Source organism: Phoxinus phoxinus (genome assembly GCF_949152265.1).
Source record: "Phoxinus phoxinus genome assembly, chromosome: 13".
In the NCBI taxonomy this organism is placed as follows: domain Eukaryota; kingdom Metazoa; phylum Chordata; class Actinopteri; order Cypriniformes; family Leuciscidae; genus Phoxinus; species Phoxinus phoxinus.
This window is the reverse complement of record NC_136888.1, coordinates 14,476,050-14,494,208: the sequence shown is the minus strand read 5'-3', so window position 1 is coordinate 14,494,208 and position 18,159 is coordinate 14,476,050. Positions and strand designations below refer to the sequence as shown.

The following is an 18,159-nucleotide window of genomic DNA, read 5'->3' as shown; positions in this document are numbered from 1 at the left end:
TTTACTAATGTAAATGTCAAATTTCGGCTATAAATTTCATTGTGAATTTGAAGCTTGACAGGCTCAGTATTCCTTCATTGTATGGAAAATATAAACATGAATATTCTGCTAATGTTCCACAGAAGAAATCATACAGGTTTGAAATGGGTGATAAATTATTATTATTATATATATTTTTTAACTATCTCTTTAAATTAATGTAGTGTATAGACAACAGTTTGCCAGTAGAGTGGTGCAGGGATGACGTACTTTTGTAGGCCAAAACCGGAAACGAGTTATCATTTTAGCAAGTCTGGTTCCATAATCTCCGTTCCTTTTTTTAATGGGTTTTTGGTTAAAGGTAGGGTAGGTAGGATTTATATAAAAACTTTTTACCAAATTTGATTAAACTTTCTATATATATCAATGCATAATTAAAATGTAAGTACTCTGATAAAAAGAGTATAAAAATCGAGTGACTCTAGACCGTTTAATCTTCATTAAACACAGCTCATTATTTCCTTTCGGGACGAATCACAGGATTGGCTTGCGCGACTGTCACTCTCCGTCGCCATGACTACCGCCGTTATTACTGGCTCTGCCCACGTGCGCGCAGTCGCGCACCCGTTTTTAGGTGGGAGTGAATGGAATTAATGAGCTATGTTTATTGAAGATTAAATACACTAGAGTCACTCGGTTTTTTATACTCTCTATTTCAGAGTACTTGCATTTTAATTATGCATTGGTATATAAAGACAGTTTAAACAAATTTGAATAAAATTATTTTTTAGACAATTCTGACCTACCCTACCTTTAAATGCCTGAAATAAGGTCTGTGGTTATCACAAGTTCAAGATGTTTTATTCTATGACATAAAATGCATTTTATGTACACAAATACACTATTGTGATTTTTTTAAAAGCTTTTACTCTGTCTTTTAAAAGGCAGTTGCTAACATGTGGCATGTAACATGTAAGAGGGACTTACAGAGGTTGTCGGGGACATTAAACATCATCAGCCGAACAGTTAAATGAATTTACTTTGACAACTCTTTTAGTCTTTGTTTAAAAACATTTCCCCTGAAAGTTTGAGTTCAAACTGTTTGCAAGAGTGTGATTATAAACCTTATAAAATTCAAAGGCTTAATGATAGTGATGACGCTGAAGTCGAGCGACTGCGATGTAGTTCGTTTATAGCCTACCTTTAGCTTTTGACTTTGGCCGATTGTATTCAGGCTTCAAAATTCATAAAAGTTGTGTTCATTTGTGAAGATTGTCATGATGAATAAAATGAATAAGAATCATAGGGCCAGATTTACCAAACAGGGCAAATTAGCGTGTGAGCGCAATTCCAAAATAGCGCCAATGGGAGTGGAAAGTTCTGCGCGTGATCTACTGACGACGCGCAAATTAAAGATCACAGACACAGCCGGATCATTTCCACGATGACCAACATAATCGATCAAGAGCAGCACAAATTACCGTCTGGTGTAAGACGTCTGGTTGGTATGCTTTTTTTAGCATTAAATAATGGCGCAAATACCAGTAAACCGACTAGCGCAAACCTTAGTAAACCACCTTGTTGATTCATTTAAAGGGGTCATGACATGAGAAACCAAATTTGCCTTGATCTTTTGGTATATAAGAGGTCTTTGTACCATTAAAACGTCCTGCAAGTTTCATAGCTTAAGATGTCCTCCACATTATAAACGAATCATTTATTTAATCAAGCTCTAAATACAGCTCGTTCTGGATCCATGGTAAGAAGTGACGTCACGGTACGAAGTGACGTACCAGCGTTTGCATATGACCGCCTCCAGCACAAGACAACTCCGCTTTAAGCGCAAAGGCACTACGCTCATTTCGTATCATTGTCGCGCCCGCGCGCTCGCTGCGTGCCTCACAAGTGTTCAGTCGACGCCGGACAGCGAGTGGGTCTGTCTGTGTACAGGGAAATTACGATGCCACGCAGATGTGCTGTTCCTGGCTGTGGACAAACAACATCTTTGAATACGCTGCGAAAGATCCAGACATCAGGGAGAAATGGATGCACTTTATTTTTTGCGGACGTCTCAGTCACGGCGGTGTTAATTTAAGCGTTTGTTCTATACATTTGAAGGATGACTGTTTTGAGAAAAAATCCCAAAATGATGTTGGCTTTGCCAGAAAACTGTTGCTCAAAGACCGACTATTCTGGGCTCAACAACGACGACGCAAACTGTAAGTAATGTATTTAAAACTTTAAACTACTTTTTAAATACACTGAATCCGCAAATCCTCTGGCTGGGGGCGTTAATAATTGATGCATAGGCACTGACGTTAGCCAATCATAACAGTGGGCGTTAACACTGAACTCTTAAAGGGGAAACACCCCCAAAACAGACTGTTTGAATCAGAGGATGAGAAACAGGGTGGGAAAAGGTCATAAATCACTACATTTTAAAAGTTTTTTGTAAAAAAAACTATAGTAATACTATAATTGCACCTAAGGGAACATAATAATAAAATAAAAAAACCCATGTCATGACCCCTTTAAATACTCTCCTCCCATAAATTGTGTGTCTGAAAGGGAAACTCTTATATATGCAATAAGGTGAGCCGCGAAAATTCCTTTTCAACGCTAATTTTTCACTCTGCGTCTTTATTAAATTGTGACGGTACTTTTTTAACGCCAAAAGAGGGTTTGCGCAAGCTGTTAGTAATCAACCCATCAACTTTTGTTAGTCACAGAGCTTATTTCTGCAATAATCCAAAAGCCAATGGAAAAATCCTTTTGGGTTTTTGTTGAGGCAACCAGAGTGATGTAATATCCGTGTTGGCCTAGAAATATACGTAATTCCTAAACCGCTCTATACTAAACAGCACTCTATAATAATAATAAAAAAAACTGAGTGAAAGTTGTGTGCAAGATTTCAGGGGTGACAACAGTTTAAAAAGCACTTGAAAATGTAAATAAAGAGCATACTGTTCATACGGGTGCTTTCTCACTAAGCAACCAATTGATTCACAGCACTTACAGCTAAGAAAGAAAGTCTCTTACTTGTACTTGTTGAGTTCTGGGGAATACTTCGCTTTGGCTTTGAAAATCACCTGTGGAAGAGGACATAGTAAGATTTTATTACATGACCAGGGCAAACTCTAGCTTAGATCTTTGGTTATTTGAGGAGAGATATGATCAGTACAAAACTTGCTTTCACCAAGAAACTTCTGCCATCTACTTCAAGCCTGCTCACAGGCCAAGTGACGACTAGGTTGTGCTAAAGCACAGATAAGGGTGACCAGGCTGTACAACAGAAACATCTCCTGGTTAAGCAAACATCCTCATAGCTCAATAACCACTGAAAGTTATTGGTTTTATCTAAGGTCTTTGCAACTCGAACTCTAATGTCAACCCAAGGCAAGCACAACTAGGCTTGCACAACCTTCATTGATAAGTGTTCACGGACAGTTTTCACTCTGACCTGGCCTTCATGTATTTCACAATAAGTGTTTTTTCCCGTTATGACAATTCATGACACTATCCAAAAACAACCATGGCACCCCATGTAGTCGAATAGTTGACTCAACTACTGCTGCTATCAGCACTCCAAAGATTTAAATATAGATCTGTAAGATTCTGGATGAATTGAGAAATCACCATTTTGATTTTTTTTTTAAGTTTAAATAGAGATCACGATTCTCCCACAATTCTGAACAGACAACTTAAAATAAATGTATATTATTATGAGAGGTTCTGACAAAATGTTAATTGCAGCAGTCTATTTGAAAATATTACGTCTGTGATGACTGAATTATTAAGAAAGAAATGATACGGTGTGGTTGAAAAGACTGTTTGTGAAGCTTTTCCATTCCTATACATGACAACTGCTCTCTCTGGATCAGCAGCAGCGTCCAACACAGATCTAATTGTTCGCTGTGATCGTACTTGTCAAAGGTTTAATCGAATCGTTGTTATTTGGGAATAAGATCGAGATTGCGATCTTTTAACGATTTATTGTGCAGCTCTAGTTGAATATAATTACCCATTAAAGTCGAAATGAAAAGGAAGTTGCGGTAAACTTTTCCTCCCTATTGTGACGTTTATCAGAGTGAAACGGCAAACTCGAACAAGAAAACATATTTAAAGGAACACTCCGACTTTTTGGGACTTTAGCCTATTCAACTTATCCCCCAGAGTTAGATAAATCCATACATACCTTTTTCATCTCCGTGCGTGCTATAAGTCTGTTTGACGCACCCACCGCTAGCCTAGCTTAGCACAAAGACTGGATGTAAATGGTTGCAGCTAGCATACTAATCCAAATAAGTGACAAAATAACGCAAACATTTTCCTATTTACATGTTGTGATTTGTATAGTCACAGAGTGTACAAAAAACAAAGTCATATGAGACACAGACATATTTTAACCGTATAAATACTGGGAACTATATTCTCTGAAGGCGAAGCACTGCTACTTGGGCGGAGTAATAACCGCAGCACCTGAGACGCGCCGTGGTGAGGAGCAGAGAGTTCGTTCAGAGCGCGTCTCAGGTGCTGCGGTTATCACTCCGCCCTATATTCAGGGGATATAGTTCCCAGTATTTATACGGTTAAAATATGTCTGTGTCTCATGTGACTTTGTTTTTTGTACACTCTGTGACTATACAAATCACAACATGTAAATAGGAAAATGTTTGCGTTATTTTGTCACTTATTTGGATTAGTATGCTAGCTGCAACCATTTACATCCAGTCTTTGTGCTAAGCTAGGCTAGCGGTGGGTGCGTCAAACAGACTTATAGCACGCACGGAGATGAAAAAGGTATGTATGGACTTATCTAACACTGGGGGATAAGGTGAATAGCCTAAAGTCCCAAAAAGTCGGAGTGTTCCTTTAACATATTTACAAGAACATATTTACAAATCTCACTTTGCTTTAAATCATTACAAAGACTCCACTCAAGATGGTGACCTGTACACTTCTGTGATTTACAATCTATGGCACTTTCACAAAACATTCGAAGAAGAAATGCTTCCAATTGGGTCATAAAATGTTTATATTTGTGACACAAAACACAAGTACCATGCTTGGAATGATCTTGGACAGGACACGGTGACAATAAGGCAAGGGATAATGGGAATTTACTAGGTTCCTTCATTTAAGAAACAACAGTGAAAACTCACACGTCATGTCTACATTCCTGATCACACACATGTAGGATCCAAGTCCTGACTCCCCTCTTCTCTAGAAGATACATGACTGATGAACATGCAACAAAGGAATCACAGATTGTAGACCAGATTGAGAAGGACAAGTGCCAAATGATCTCAGATTGTAGACCACAATGAGTGCCAAATTATCTCTGTAAAATCCCTGAAGTCTTACGGCAAACCAGCAAGAGTTACAGAATTTTTTTTTTTTTTAAAGGATGTCTGTGTAACCAAAGCAGCATTGCTCATTACTATCAAGAGAAGTCGGGTGTAAAACAGCTGAACACACCAGGACAGTGCAAACGCCTCCATTCACTGGACTACGACACCCGTCCGACAGGCTGCGCTTGACACCCATCAGTGGCACATGAGCAAATCGAGAACAGATGCGGTGTTGTTTGTATATGCACAACTGCAATGACTTAGAATGAATTTGAAGGTTTCATGAAGAAATAATAAACTTACTACAAAATTAATAATATATTCAATCATTACCACTGAATTAAAATGTACAAATATCCTATTAAAATGGAAGTCAAATTAAAAGGGGCAAAAGTAAACAAGATTTCCCTACTCTTTTAAAATAAAAGTACTATTCAGACTTGCTAATGTTCATATCGCAAAGCTCCCACTCGCTCCCTTCCACCTATATAATTTAGCTACAGAAATGGGTCATTCAGAAATCATGGTTACGTCATCACAACAATAAAGCACATTAACATCTGGACGTCCACTTTTACATATCTACATCTTTTTATAGTTTTTAGCAACTATCCTGTGTGAAACACGCTGGTGCAGAGGTTTAAAAGTTTGGGGTCAGTAAGATTTTTTAATGTTTTTAAGGCTCTTATTTTATCAAAAATAGTGAAAATAATAATATAAAAATATGATTACATTAAATAACTTAACATATTAATTAATTTTAATATATTTTAAAATGTAATTTATTTCTGTGATGGCAAAGCTGGATTTTCAGCATCATTACTCCAGTCTTCAGTGATCACATGATCCCTCAGAAATCATAATAATATGACATTTTTCTGCTCAAGTATTTCTGACTATCAATGTTGAAAATAGTTGTGCTGCTTAATATTTTTGTGGAAACCATTAGGCTATTCATATTTGAAATAGAAATCTTTTGTAACTTTTATTGCTGAATAAAAGTATTATTTATTTATTTTTTAACGCTAGTGTAAATCTTAAACGTACAGTATCAAAAACAGCCAAAGAGGGTGGAAAATGTCACAATTTAGGGTTTAAGCTTTAAATTTTGACTGACCTTCATAAAAAAAAATTAAAAATAAAATGCTCAAAGTGCAAAATATGACTAATTTAACAAAGAAATCAGAAGAGACTAAAGTTGCAGTAGTCAATACTTGTGTTGTGTATGAATTGTGCATGTTGATGCGTGTCATCCTCGTGTCTCCCTGACAGCAGACGCACCGCAGACTCCACAGCACAGCATGATTCTGAGATAGAAGAAAGACTTCCAAAAATAAACACACAAACTGCACCTCATGTTTCGTCATCTCACGAGAGAGCGATAGGCTCAAGGGACCCGTGTTGCCCCGAGCGCAGTGCTTTCACAGAGAAAAGGCAGCATTAAAAGCTCCTATCTTTCTGCTCTCAGCACCCCACCCCAAAGCACAGTCTTACATGCAAAAACAAGGTCAGCACACTCCGCACTGCCTGCAAAGTGCAAACAGATTTGATATTGCAATTTGTTTGTCACAAGGTGGAGTAAGGTACAAGTCATGAAAAAAATAATAACTAAAACAAGTAGATTTTTTACATTCTCAGAAAGAAAATCCAGTGTAAAAGTAATAATCACAATGCCCCAATATTGCAATGCAGTTGCTAGGGTGATTAAGTGGTTGTTAATGTGCTGCTATGGGTTGCTAAGATGTTGCTGGATGGTTGCCAGTTAATTGCTTATTTATGGGGTTAGAATTGTTGCATTACTCCAAATAAATAAAGAATTAAGATTCACAAACATAATGTAAAGAGATTCACAGAAATTCATTTAATTTACAAATAAACAGATTAAGATCCACAAATGAATGTAAAGAGTTTCACACAACAATTATAAAATTCACAAATAAATAAAATGAGATTTGCCAATGAAATAAAATGTTTACAAATGTGCTTTGTCAAAAACATAACTCTCCCTGGCATTCATTTGTGGATCCCTGCAAGAATTTGTGGATTTTGAAACACAAAAATCCATTAATAAGTGGACTCTGCCCACGGTTTACAGTTTACTCAAGCCAATCAGATAACGGCCACATTGTGCTGACCAATCATGGCACGTTCTTGCTACAACCAATCACGATTTGCTTTACAATCAGATTCACAGGAACAGATTCATTTTGCACCCCTGAAAGGCTACAAAATATATAGGACATAATATCATGTATAATACCAAATATGAGGCCAAATGACCATCAGTGATGTAACCGTATACGAGTATACATCTTTGCATTTATTTTGGATGCTGTCAGGAACTTACAGTAAATTATTAAGTCTGATTCATATGTAATATTTGTGAGATCAAAGGTTTTAATCGAAAAAAGAATTAAGCATATATATATATATATATATATATATATATATATATATATATATATCTTCTCTACAAACAAAGGGAATCGTATTACACGTACAGTATTTCATGTTTAAAATGTATAATGCTCTAAATTGTTAGATCCACGGAGCAGGTCATGGGCTCACATGCGTCATTAAAACTGCTTAAATGCAGAAGTGGGAAGCGCTGTTGTATAGGACAGTAATTTCACCTATTACACAAACTCACATGTTCATCATGAGGTTGAATCCAGTTATTCATTAGTCAGCTACTTATTGATGCTTTTCTGTTCTATCTTGAATAATGTGACGCTTCCATAACACGTTGTTGCCATAACACAGATGTAAAGCACTCATAGGCTCATAAAATATAATACTGCGGCTTGGCTTGATACACAGTCTAATGGTCTAACGAAACCCAAACTTTTACTGTACCAATTTTATGGGCCTTAATATGCCAGGCTGAGTTGTGTTTGTGACATTAAACACATTTGTAGAAAAAAAAAAAACGCATTTGCAAATCTAATTTTATTTATTTGTGATTTTTTTTGTGTGTGTGTGAGAAACTCTTTACATGTATTCTTAATCTATCTATTTATTTGTGAATTTGATTAATTTTGGCAACATGTAGGGCCAGTATTCACTCTCATTTTATTTATTTATTACAAAAACAGTCACTGGGGCAGTACCCTTTCAAAAGGAACACCTTTGTACCTTATTTAACCCTTAAGGGTGAATATTAGTAGGCTACCTAAAATAACAATTATGTACCTAAAGCGTACATTTTACGTGCACATTTTAGTACCTAAATTAGCTTGGTACTTTTTGAAAGCGTAATGCCCCAGCGATAGCTTTTGTACTTTTTTTTCCCCTTAGAGTGTTCTGTTCAATAAAAGATTTTTATAATGATTTCTATTATTTATTAAAATAAAATTGTAAAAAAAGTTGAACAAAAAAGTGAAAAAGTAAAGTAAGGGAGCAAACAAATAAGGATAGGCCTGTATTCTGAGCTAAGACAGACATGTTTTGTTTGGTATAAAATGTGAACTCATGACTTCTAAGCACATGCACACACACGGCAGCGACATTCGGCCAGTCACATAAAAAGGAAAACAAAAAAAGGAAGCAGGCAGTCTTCTCAGAGGACTGATATTTAAGCCCTTTTTGTGACCCACAAGCAGACATTTGTCAGTTCCTTAAATGTATTTTTACCATGAGACGTCCACATCAGACTGAGTCATGCTTTTGAACATGCATAATGCTGCGGTTCGGTGTCATGAGACTTTGTGACTTCTTCCTCTTACTTTTACTGATGGTGTGAAATGTCATCGCTACGCATGATGCTTCAGAAGTAAAAGCAAGATTTAATCCACAATTAAGCAAACTTTTCTAGGCAAGAATACAGTACACTTTATAATGTATTATCCAACATAAAATTAACAAGTAAAAATAGCTTGCTTTAAGAATAATATTAAATGTCCTTTTTTCATTTTATACATTTTTATATTTAATTTTGATATTTATTTCTGAGCCTATTGCTCCAAAAATCAATCAATCAATCACACACACACACACACGCACACGCACACGCACACAAAGAGAATGAAAAATTTCATCTCAATGGACACTGAGGACGTCTGACATGTTTACATGTTCGAACACATAATTTCCTGTTTTCCTCCTCAGTAATCAGAACACAACCCTGCAAACACACACTTTCCCCTTCAGGCTCATGTCAAGAGGGCCCCGAGGAAGTTTAAAACCAGTGATTCATCCACCTACACTGGGAAACAAATCAGGAACGCTCCCCTCTGATCCGTTTAATGCTTGTTTTTGTACAAGATTGCTACGTAGAGCCCTCACTGAGCACATGAGAGTGATGGAGGTTCTATATCCTGTGCAAAGTCAAAGCGGGTCAAAATAAATAAATAGCCTAGGCCTACACACTCAGACTCATCGGGATGGTTAATAGTCAACCAAACTAATCCATTCAGTATCAACAATTTCTGAGCCAGGCTGGATAAGTTCAGGATCGTGCCAGGAAAAAGTAGGTTTTTAAGCTGCTACAAGTCAAGGACTGCTTCTGAAAAATAACTATCATTATCATATATTATCAAAATTTAAAGATATTCAAAAGCTTTATTTGAAACATTTAGCAACAACAAGTAATAATAATAATAATAATAATAATAATAATTCATTACATTTATATAGCGCTTTTCTGGACACCCAAAGCGCTTTACATAGAAGGGGGGAATCTCCTCAACCACCACCAATGTGCAGCATCCACCTGGATGATGCGACGGCAGCCATATTGCGCCAGAACGCCCACCACACACCAGCTTACTGGTGGAGAGGAGACAGTGATGAAGCCAATTAGTATAGGAGGATTATTAGGAGGCCATGATGGACAGAGGCCACTGGGCAAATTTGGCCAGGATGCCGGGGTTACACCCCTACTCTTTCGAAAGACATCCTGGGATTTTTAGTGACCACAGAGAGTCAAGGCCTCGGTTTAACGCCTCATCCGAAAGACGGCGCTCTTTTGGCAGTATAGTGTCCCCATCACTACACTGGGGCGTTAGGACCCACACAGACCACAGGGTGAGCGCCCCCTGCTGGCCACACTAACACCTCTACCAGCAGCAACCTGGTTTTCTCAGGAGGTCTCCCATCCAAGTACTAACCAGGCTCAACCCTGCTTAGCTTCAGTGGGAAACCAGTCTTGGGCTACAGGGTGATATGCCTGCTGGTAAATGTTCTACTCTCAGAGTTATGTCCAATTTCTATGGAAAGCAATTATGTACATACATAATAATGACATAAGTCAAAATTATGAGATAGGCCTACTAAGTCATAACTATGACATAAAAACCAGACATTGATTTGTGTAATAATTACTTTTTGTGATAAATCCGACTTAAGTAATAATCAATCATGATTTACCAATGCATTTTATTGTCTTTAGATTTTCCCATCCTGTGATGGCGAACTGTATAGCTGGCCACTTTCAACGTCAGACAGCCTTTAAGTGGGACCAGATACGCTGACAGTCAAACTTCAGGCTACAGGACAACAGAAGTGCAAACAGCTTTCAGGTTAAGGCACGCCAACTTCATTTCCAGACTGCACATGCATGCTTTACCAATGCACACCCAATACCACAATAAAAGCAGCACAAAACCACTGGACTTATTGAACAGCATGACCACACTCAAGCCCAGATAATAACACAAAAACACTATGGACCTTCAAATCAGTCTTACAGAATCCTGTTTGGCAACCCTTGGGACAATCATTCCCCCCTATCTATTTGATTCTGATTAGCTTGCGACCGTTCAAGCGGGAAAGTGCGTGTTTGGGGAGCAGAAATGATGCGAGTTTGAAGCCCATGCCAAGTGAGTCATACTTTACATGTCCAGAACACAAACCCTTGTATAACATCTGTACCCAGCAAACACACACTTTCACAGAAAAAGCAAAAAGTGTGAACAACAATGCTGTGGTAACTGAAATCATAAGGGTTACGCTAGCACGTGATTTCATGCTAGCTTTGTCAACACAAGGCAAAAAAAATATTCAGAATAACTTGATAATAGCTATACTGTTATAACACCACATGAAATAAAAAAAGGAGTTTTGTACCTTGTAATCCCTGAATAGCTTTCAGGTTATTTAATATGCTAATGTCGTTCTAAAATGTACATTTTATTCATTTAGCGGACCATGTTGCCCAGAATGACATACAAATGTGAGATTGCACTACTGTTCAAACGTTTGGGGTGAGGATGTTTTATTTTATTTATTAATACTCTTTTTAGGATGCATTAAATTACTTTTTTAAATTCCTATTCAAATCATTTTTAAAAATGCATCACAAAACAAATGAATCAGCATAACTGTTTAACATAATAAGAAATGTTTCTTGAGCATCAAATCAGCATATTAGATTGATTTCTGAAGGATCATGTGACACCCTTTTAAAAATATTGAAATAGAAAAAAAGTTTGTTTAAATCATCATGAAATTTCACAATACTTCTGCATTTTTTTATCAAACAAATGCAGCACTGGTGGGCATAAGAGACTCCTAAAAATGTATCCAACCCCAAACTGTTGCATGGTAGTGTACATAAATAGTTGTGCAAAAAGAAGTTAACTTTGTTACAACAAGACACCTTGGCTAACTAGTGGGCGTCAGGGAAAAACACTGCAAAAAGTACGACATGGCCCCTTTAAGATACTGACTAATATAAGAGTCAAATTCAGCCCACTTATGTAGACACACAACAACTGTATTTATCAGGAACAAACAAGCGGCTAATTTAGGGAGCAGGAGGATTAAACGACTGTTTTACTTCAACGCTCTTGTGGACTGTCCTCGCCATCCACATCTTCCCTTTACAAGACAAGCAGGTCTACAGAAAAGATCCCTGCCAAAGAAACTGTGGCCTAGTTACAGATTAACAACAGCCGTCCTAAACCTCTCCTGACACAACAGCACAACTGCTAAAATCATTAGGGGAAAACAAATTCCAGCATAAACCTCTCCAAGTCAGCTGTCAAAGGGCAAAATGTGATTCATTCCAATGAGGAGCAGCCAATGAACAACTCAAACAGGTGCTTAAGTTTGTTGAACAAATAATGTGGCACGGTTCTGTTACCGATCCCGATCACGTGACTTCATCCCAAACATGAGTTTAAAGAAGCACTGGAGGAGTGTACACAGCAGTCCGCCTAATATCATAATGATCTATACCAAACTTGCATATCTAGGGATGGTTTACAAGGACAAAGAGGGTGTGTGGGGAATAAGAAAACAACATTCCAGTAAGCTGTAATGGAGCTGCGCGGGGGCGATGCCAACATTTGGCTGACCATTATAAAGATTCCTTAGCAAACTGAATTAATAAGACTCTCCGGGATGATACGGCTGCAGAAACAGGCCGTCAATAAGTGGTTTGACGTGATAAATGTCATGCTTTAACAACTTGTATGGTCAAGAGATGACAGACAGATATTGAGTAAGGTCTGACATTAGCAACGGCAAGGATAAGACATTCTTTCAAAACTGGATTGGTTTGGAAAATTGGATTAAATCAGCAAACTTATGCAATTGTATTAAAAACATTGCACTGTTTTATAACTACTTTTTTTGTTTTAGTTGTGACTGAAATATACTGTATAGCCGTGTGTGTATATATATATAATCACAATAATCATTTTAAGTAATCAGTGTTGAGTACTACAATAAGGTTAACCCTGCCTGGTTTAAATGTTTGAAAATGATTAACAGTTGAAAACATCCGTTAGAAATTTAGAAAAGATATCAAAAAAGTAATCAGTTATATAACTTTAATAAAGTACTTGAAATGGGCCTAGTTACACTATTATTACATTTTAAATAGGGTAACTTGTAATCTGTAACCCATTACTTTTCCAAAGTATCTTTCCCAACACTATACACATATTGCATCAAATAAAAGCAGCCTTGGTGAGCATAAAACATTTCTTTCAAAAGAGCCAATTTTTTTTGACTGATTGCATATAGAAAAATCAGCGTTCAGAAGTGTTAATGCCAGAAGTGCTATTATTAAATAGAAAAACTAAGATATGTGCTTAAAACAAAACTACAGGCTGCACATTTCTGTTTTTAAATCCTCCAGGATGCCTTGACCCATATACTTTTATTGTCTCTCAAGGGCATTACCCTCAACAGGACTTTTGGTCATTTTTATAAAACGAGGGACAAGTCAAAATTATTGTCTCAAGTAATCGAAAGCATGTCACAGATACAGATGTCAATTGTCCTTTTTCTTTACCTGGAACATTCTTGTGAAATAATGTTTAAAATAACACCCGGGCAGCACCAAAAACTGCCGACAGTGTGCCACCAACTGCATCAACAGCAAAAAACATACAAGGGTGACAAATGGGCCCATCTCTTCTCTTTTGCAGAGCTTTGCTGATGAGGTCTCATGTGATGCATTACTCTCACACACCTACATGCGGAAATCACACATGCTTTTCACGAGGGAGTTTCTGCTTCAAGTAAACAGTTGGTGTTGACGGCACACACGCCTTTAATGCGTTTCCTCCACGCACGAGAGTTGCTGAAAGTGTAATTTGAAAAATTTAATTGGTCATCACATTGGTACCACCTCAGGGGAACAGGATGACAGAGGAAGAACAGAAGTGAAAACTGTGAAATATCACAATACTTGCAAAGGATATCATGCATTATTTACAGTGTTGCAATTTTTAAGTCCCCTAAAGAGCTCGCATTTTCTCTACATTCTGGCTGTGAAAAACAACTGCCGACATTGAGTTCCAGCACACTTTTTTTTTTTTTTAAACATATGTTTGCAAATACGTGTATCAAATGGGTCAATGTGATTTCACCAAGTCAAACATGTTTCCTGGAACAACATCCTTGTTGATCCTGGAACAACATTCTAATCAACCAATCAGATTTGAGGGATAGGTTTACAGTTTCTGTCAAGTTTAGGCTTACAGCCATGGTTAAGGGCTTATACACCATTCGCATTCACCTTTCATTTCCGTCTGATTTTAGGGATAAGTTATGAGTAGGGTTAGCTTTACACTAACCTAACACTAACGGAAAAAAAAAGGTAAACAAATGCTGTCACTGGGGCAGTACCTTTTCAAAAGGTACACTTGTGTACCTATATTATAAGGGTGCATATTGGTACCTAAAAGGAACAAAAGGGTTCTGCCCCAGTGACAGCTTTTGTACTTTTTTTTCTGAGAGTGAGGCAGGGATATGGTTAAGGACTATGTTTTTAAACCGGAATGTCGTTCCAGGATTAACAAAAGATGTTGATCCAGGATGTCTTACTTGGCAAAATCACGGTGACCATATGAAATTACTGTTTTTTTTCACAGCACCGATATACAGTATAATATACTGTAATGCTGCATTTCCCTTCCAAATCAGTGATTGAATGAGGTAACCTTCCAATTGCATACAGCTAACCCGTTTTTGCAGCGACTAACATCAAATCGCACTATAGTGACCACTAATAGTGGTCATTAGGTCATTGCCGTGTCTGTCGTGCACAAACTACCCACTCGGACACGTACCCCGTGCGGGGTACAGTACCCCACTGATGGGATTTTTTGTTTTTGGGAGACATTTGGAAGTCAGGGTGCTTGCCGTCTTTGTCTGTGCGTTGGCTGTTCTTAGAGCAGAATGCTGCACACCCCTTTTGTTGTGCCTGGAATAGCACAGGATTGAGCAGGGTGATGTAATGCTCTTGCAGCAGGTGCCTTCTGATTGGCTCGCACCTTCAAATGCCAACTCGCAGCGTTCAGGCAGTGTCTGTACGATGCCCACATCTCAAATAGCTCCCGAGTAATACGCACAAAGGCCAGCTCTCTCAAGCAACCCTCTGCAACTTAATGTGGGTGTAAGGGGAAAGGCTGCAGACACGCATAAATGGTGGTTGCATAAAACAAAGCTGTCAATAAATCTAACGGGACTGCAGGGCTTGTCAGTCAGGTTTGATTGTGCCACCGCTCTTTGTGCTGACTACGGGTGAAATAAAATGCAATATAAGCAAGGTTAGATTCATATCAGCCGGGGTCATGTCGGACAGAACGGAAAGGGCAAAGCACGCTTTTGTTGAGTTTGGGACATGAATAATAATGAGAATCCAATATACACCTTGCAAATTAGAGTAAAACAAATATTTCACCATAACAGGGCTGTTTCTGTGTCAAAGAGTGCTTTACCAGAATTTTGATTTGCACAGAGGAAAAAATTAATACAAAAATTAGAAGGTGATTTAATTCCTTCAAAGGGCGTATTAATAACATTCTCAGACATATTAAATAAACTTTCAGCCTTGATCTTTTAAAGTGAAACGAGACCTCCAGAGCACTTTATAAAAACGTACCTCTGCTTCATGAGATAGGCTATTTAAAGGGATAGTTCACCCAATAATGAAAATTGTGTCATCATTTACTCATGAGATTCTCGATGAGTTTCTTTTTTCTGTTGGTTTCCGACATTCTTCAAAATACCATCTTTTGTGTTTCAGCAGAAGAAATAAACTCATGCAGGTTTGGAACAACGATATTTTACATGAACAATAATTTCATTTTTGGGTGAACTATCCCTTTAAATTACTGTATTTTAAAGGAACAGTTCACCTTCAAGTAATTCCAAAACTGCTTCTTATTTTCACGGGGAGAAAAAGGAGAAGTTTAACAGAATGACACTTCTCTTTTTCATAAATAGAAAATGAAGGAAAAACACAATAAAATCACCATAAATGTATTTAATACAACTTGTATGCAAGTCTCAGTCACATTTGTGCCTATTCAAATACGGTGCTTCAAGACATCTCATGTCTGATTTTGAAAAATCTCGAGATTTGAGAGATAAAGCGGAGGATAAATATTTAGTATAAAACGGACTTAAATTTATATTTATGCATTTGGCAGACACTTATCGAAAGCTGGTCTGTTTCTATCATAAATCCATCATATGCCATCAGAAGACTTGAGATATAGCACGCACGCTGTACTCATACTGACTGACGTCACCATTCAATTTCTCTGTATGGAAAAGAGCAGTGTGGACACACTTCTAAACATCTCTTTTTGTGGTCTACAGAATAAAAAAAACATAATAAAAACAGCTTTGGACTGACATGAAGATGCAAATTATGAATAGTGTTAGTGTAATTGTTGTGTGAACCAAGTAGTTGTTATTTTTCCAGCATAGAATAAGGACCTGTAATGTTCTGTCCTCCAGTGCACAAAGCTTCGGAGAGGAGATGAACAATATTTCATCCCCTGCGTGATAAGGTTATGCATTCACAGACGGCCAAGACTTCACAAAGGGTGGAAGGATGGACCAAAAGTGGCAATAATAGACCTCATTCAGAGTGTCCTGTGAACTGCTCTGTTGTGGCCAAGCAGAGGGACTTGAACAGAAACTGATGACCTCCAGCTGCGCTCTTGTCCCAGTATCATGAACATGATGAATGTCTCTGATTTTTTTTTTTTATACCATAATATGCCTGTATGACAGTATGACGATGCTTTCAATCGCAACAGCATGAAGTCAGTCAGATGAAGTAAACACATTTGGTGGGAGGGACCCACTTAGATGTGAGTTGCATGGAAATTGCATTCAACATGAATGCAAAAGGATTCATATCATCTCTGTATAACAGATTACATTGATGTATATGCTAATTAGATCATCAGCCCACATAAAGACGCATTTAAATGTTGTGTAATACATTGCAAAACAACAGTTCAATGGGAAACGGTAAAAAGTAGGACTTACCTGAGCAAAATAAAGGTTGAGCAGACACAATGTGAAGAACTGCAGGCAGACTGGAAAACAATACAGGAGCCAGAACGGCAAAGGCTGAAGCTGGTTTGCTTGAACAACATTTTTAAAGTAGAAAGAGAAGAGTGTCGTCCTCAAAGCCGACCAGAGCAAACACAGAAAGAGAAAAACACTCTGGTAGCTGAAGCGCTTGTATCCGTAGCGCAGAATCAACCAGAGCTGCAGGTAAACAAACACGAAGAGCAGCGAATACAAAACTGTGTAAAGAACCGTGAGACCGAGCTCCACGGACGGGGGAACCGCAGCCTGGATAAGCTCGGCGGAGGAGGATGATGATGAAGAGGAGGAGGAGGATGAGTCCGTCCAAACACTGACACTGACCTGGTTTTCTAGTAAAAACAACATATCGCCTGGATGCTCGCTATCACGCCGACTTATCCAAAACGTGCTACCGTTTTCCTTTTCCATGAAACTTTTCGTGCAGACGTTTAGAAATCATAAGAAATTTAAAAACGTCAAACTTAATTACAAATGACATATAAGCTGACAATGAAAAACTAGAGACTGCCCTGAGTTGTTAACCTATGGAATAAACTTTAGCGTAAATTCTTGGATGTTCACAAGCAAGATGTGGAAAACAAATTATTTAAAAAAACGGCAGAGTCCCCCAATCTCTGCAAAGCAGCTCCCTCCGAGCTAAGAAAAGCAAACTCTAGAGCTAGAAAAAAGCGATCAGCTGGCTAGCGTTGCAGCTCGGGCCCCGCCTACTGACCAATGGGAAAGAACTAGAATCTGACGCACTTATGTCGCCATGTTGGCTCTCAGTTGAATTGAGCTGAATGGAAAATTTCTGTCGCATTCGAGCCAAAATGACTTGACTTTTCTAGTACGTTGGCCAAAGAGCGATTAGCGCTCCGCCTATTTTTTTTTGAGAAACCAATCATTTGTCTTTTCAGGTGTCCTGCCTCTGGTCCTCTAACGTTCTTAATTTTCTAAGTATCGACGTTATTATTTTCAGTACCATCAATTTGCTTGGACGTTTGCGTATGTTGCTTTTAATGTCTACAGTAATAATGAATTT

At 37.9% G+C, this 18,159-nt stretch overlaps 2 protein-coding genes across 4 annotated transcripts in view; one reads left to right on the top strand and one right to left on the bottom strand.

Moving 5' to 3' along the window:
• Positions 1 to 17,935, bottom strand: part of gpr137c (G protein-coupled receptor 137c) — a 26,612-nt gene extending 8,677 nt beyond the window's left edge. Inside the window, exons 1-2 of one of the 2 annotated variants that reach the window (XM_079633855.1) lie at positions 17,073 to 17,935; positions 3,019 to 3,068 (exon numbers count right to left, since the gene is read on the bottom strand). In XM_079633855.1, the coding sequence (XP_079489981.1) occupies positions 3,019 to 3,068; positions 17,073 to 17,546 (524 nt within the window). In that variant the 5' untranslated portion in view covers positions 17,547 to 17,935. The remainder of the gene's footprint in view (positions 1 to 3,018; positions 3,069 to 17,072) is intronic. The other variant, XM_079633856.1, reaches the window with a different exon arrangement.
• Positions 17,906 to 18,159, top strand: part of txndc16 (thioredoxin domain containing 16) — a 20,992-nt gene continuing 20,738 nt past the window's right edge. Inside the window, exon 1 of one of the 2 annotated variants that reach the window (XM_079633852.1) lies at positions 17,906 to 17,964. The gene's annotated coding sequence lies outside the window, so the exon portion shown is untranslated. Of the gene's footprint in view, positions 17,965 to 18,085; positions 18,123 to 18,159 lie in introns of those variants that run through there. The other variant, XM_079633853.1, reaches the window with a different exon arrangement.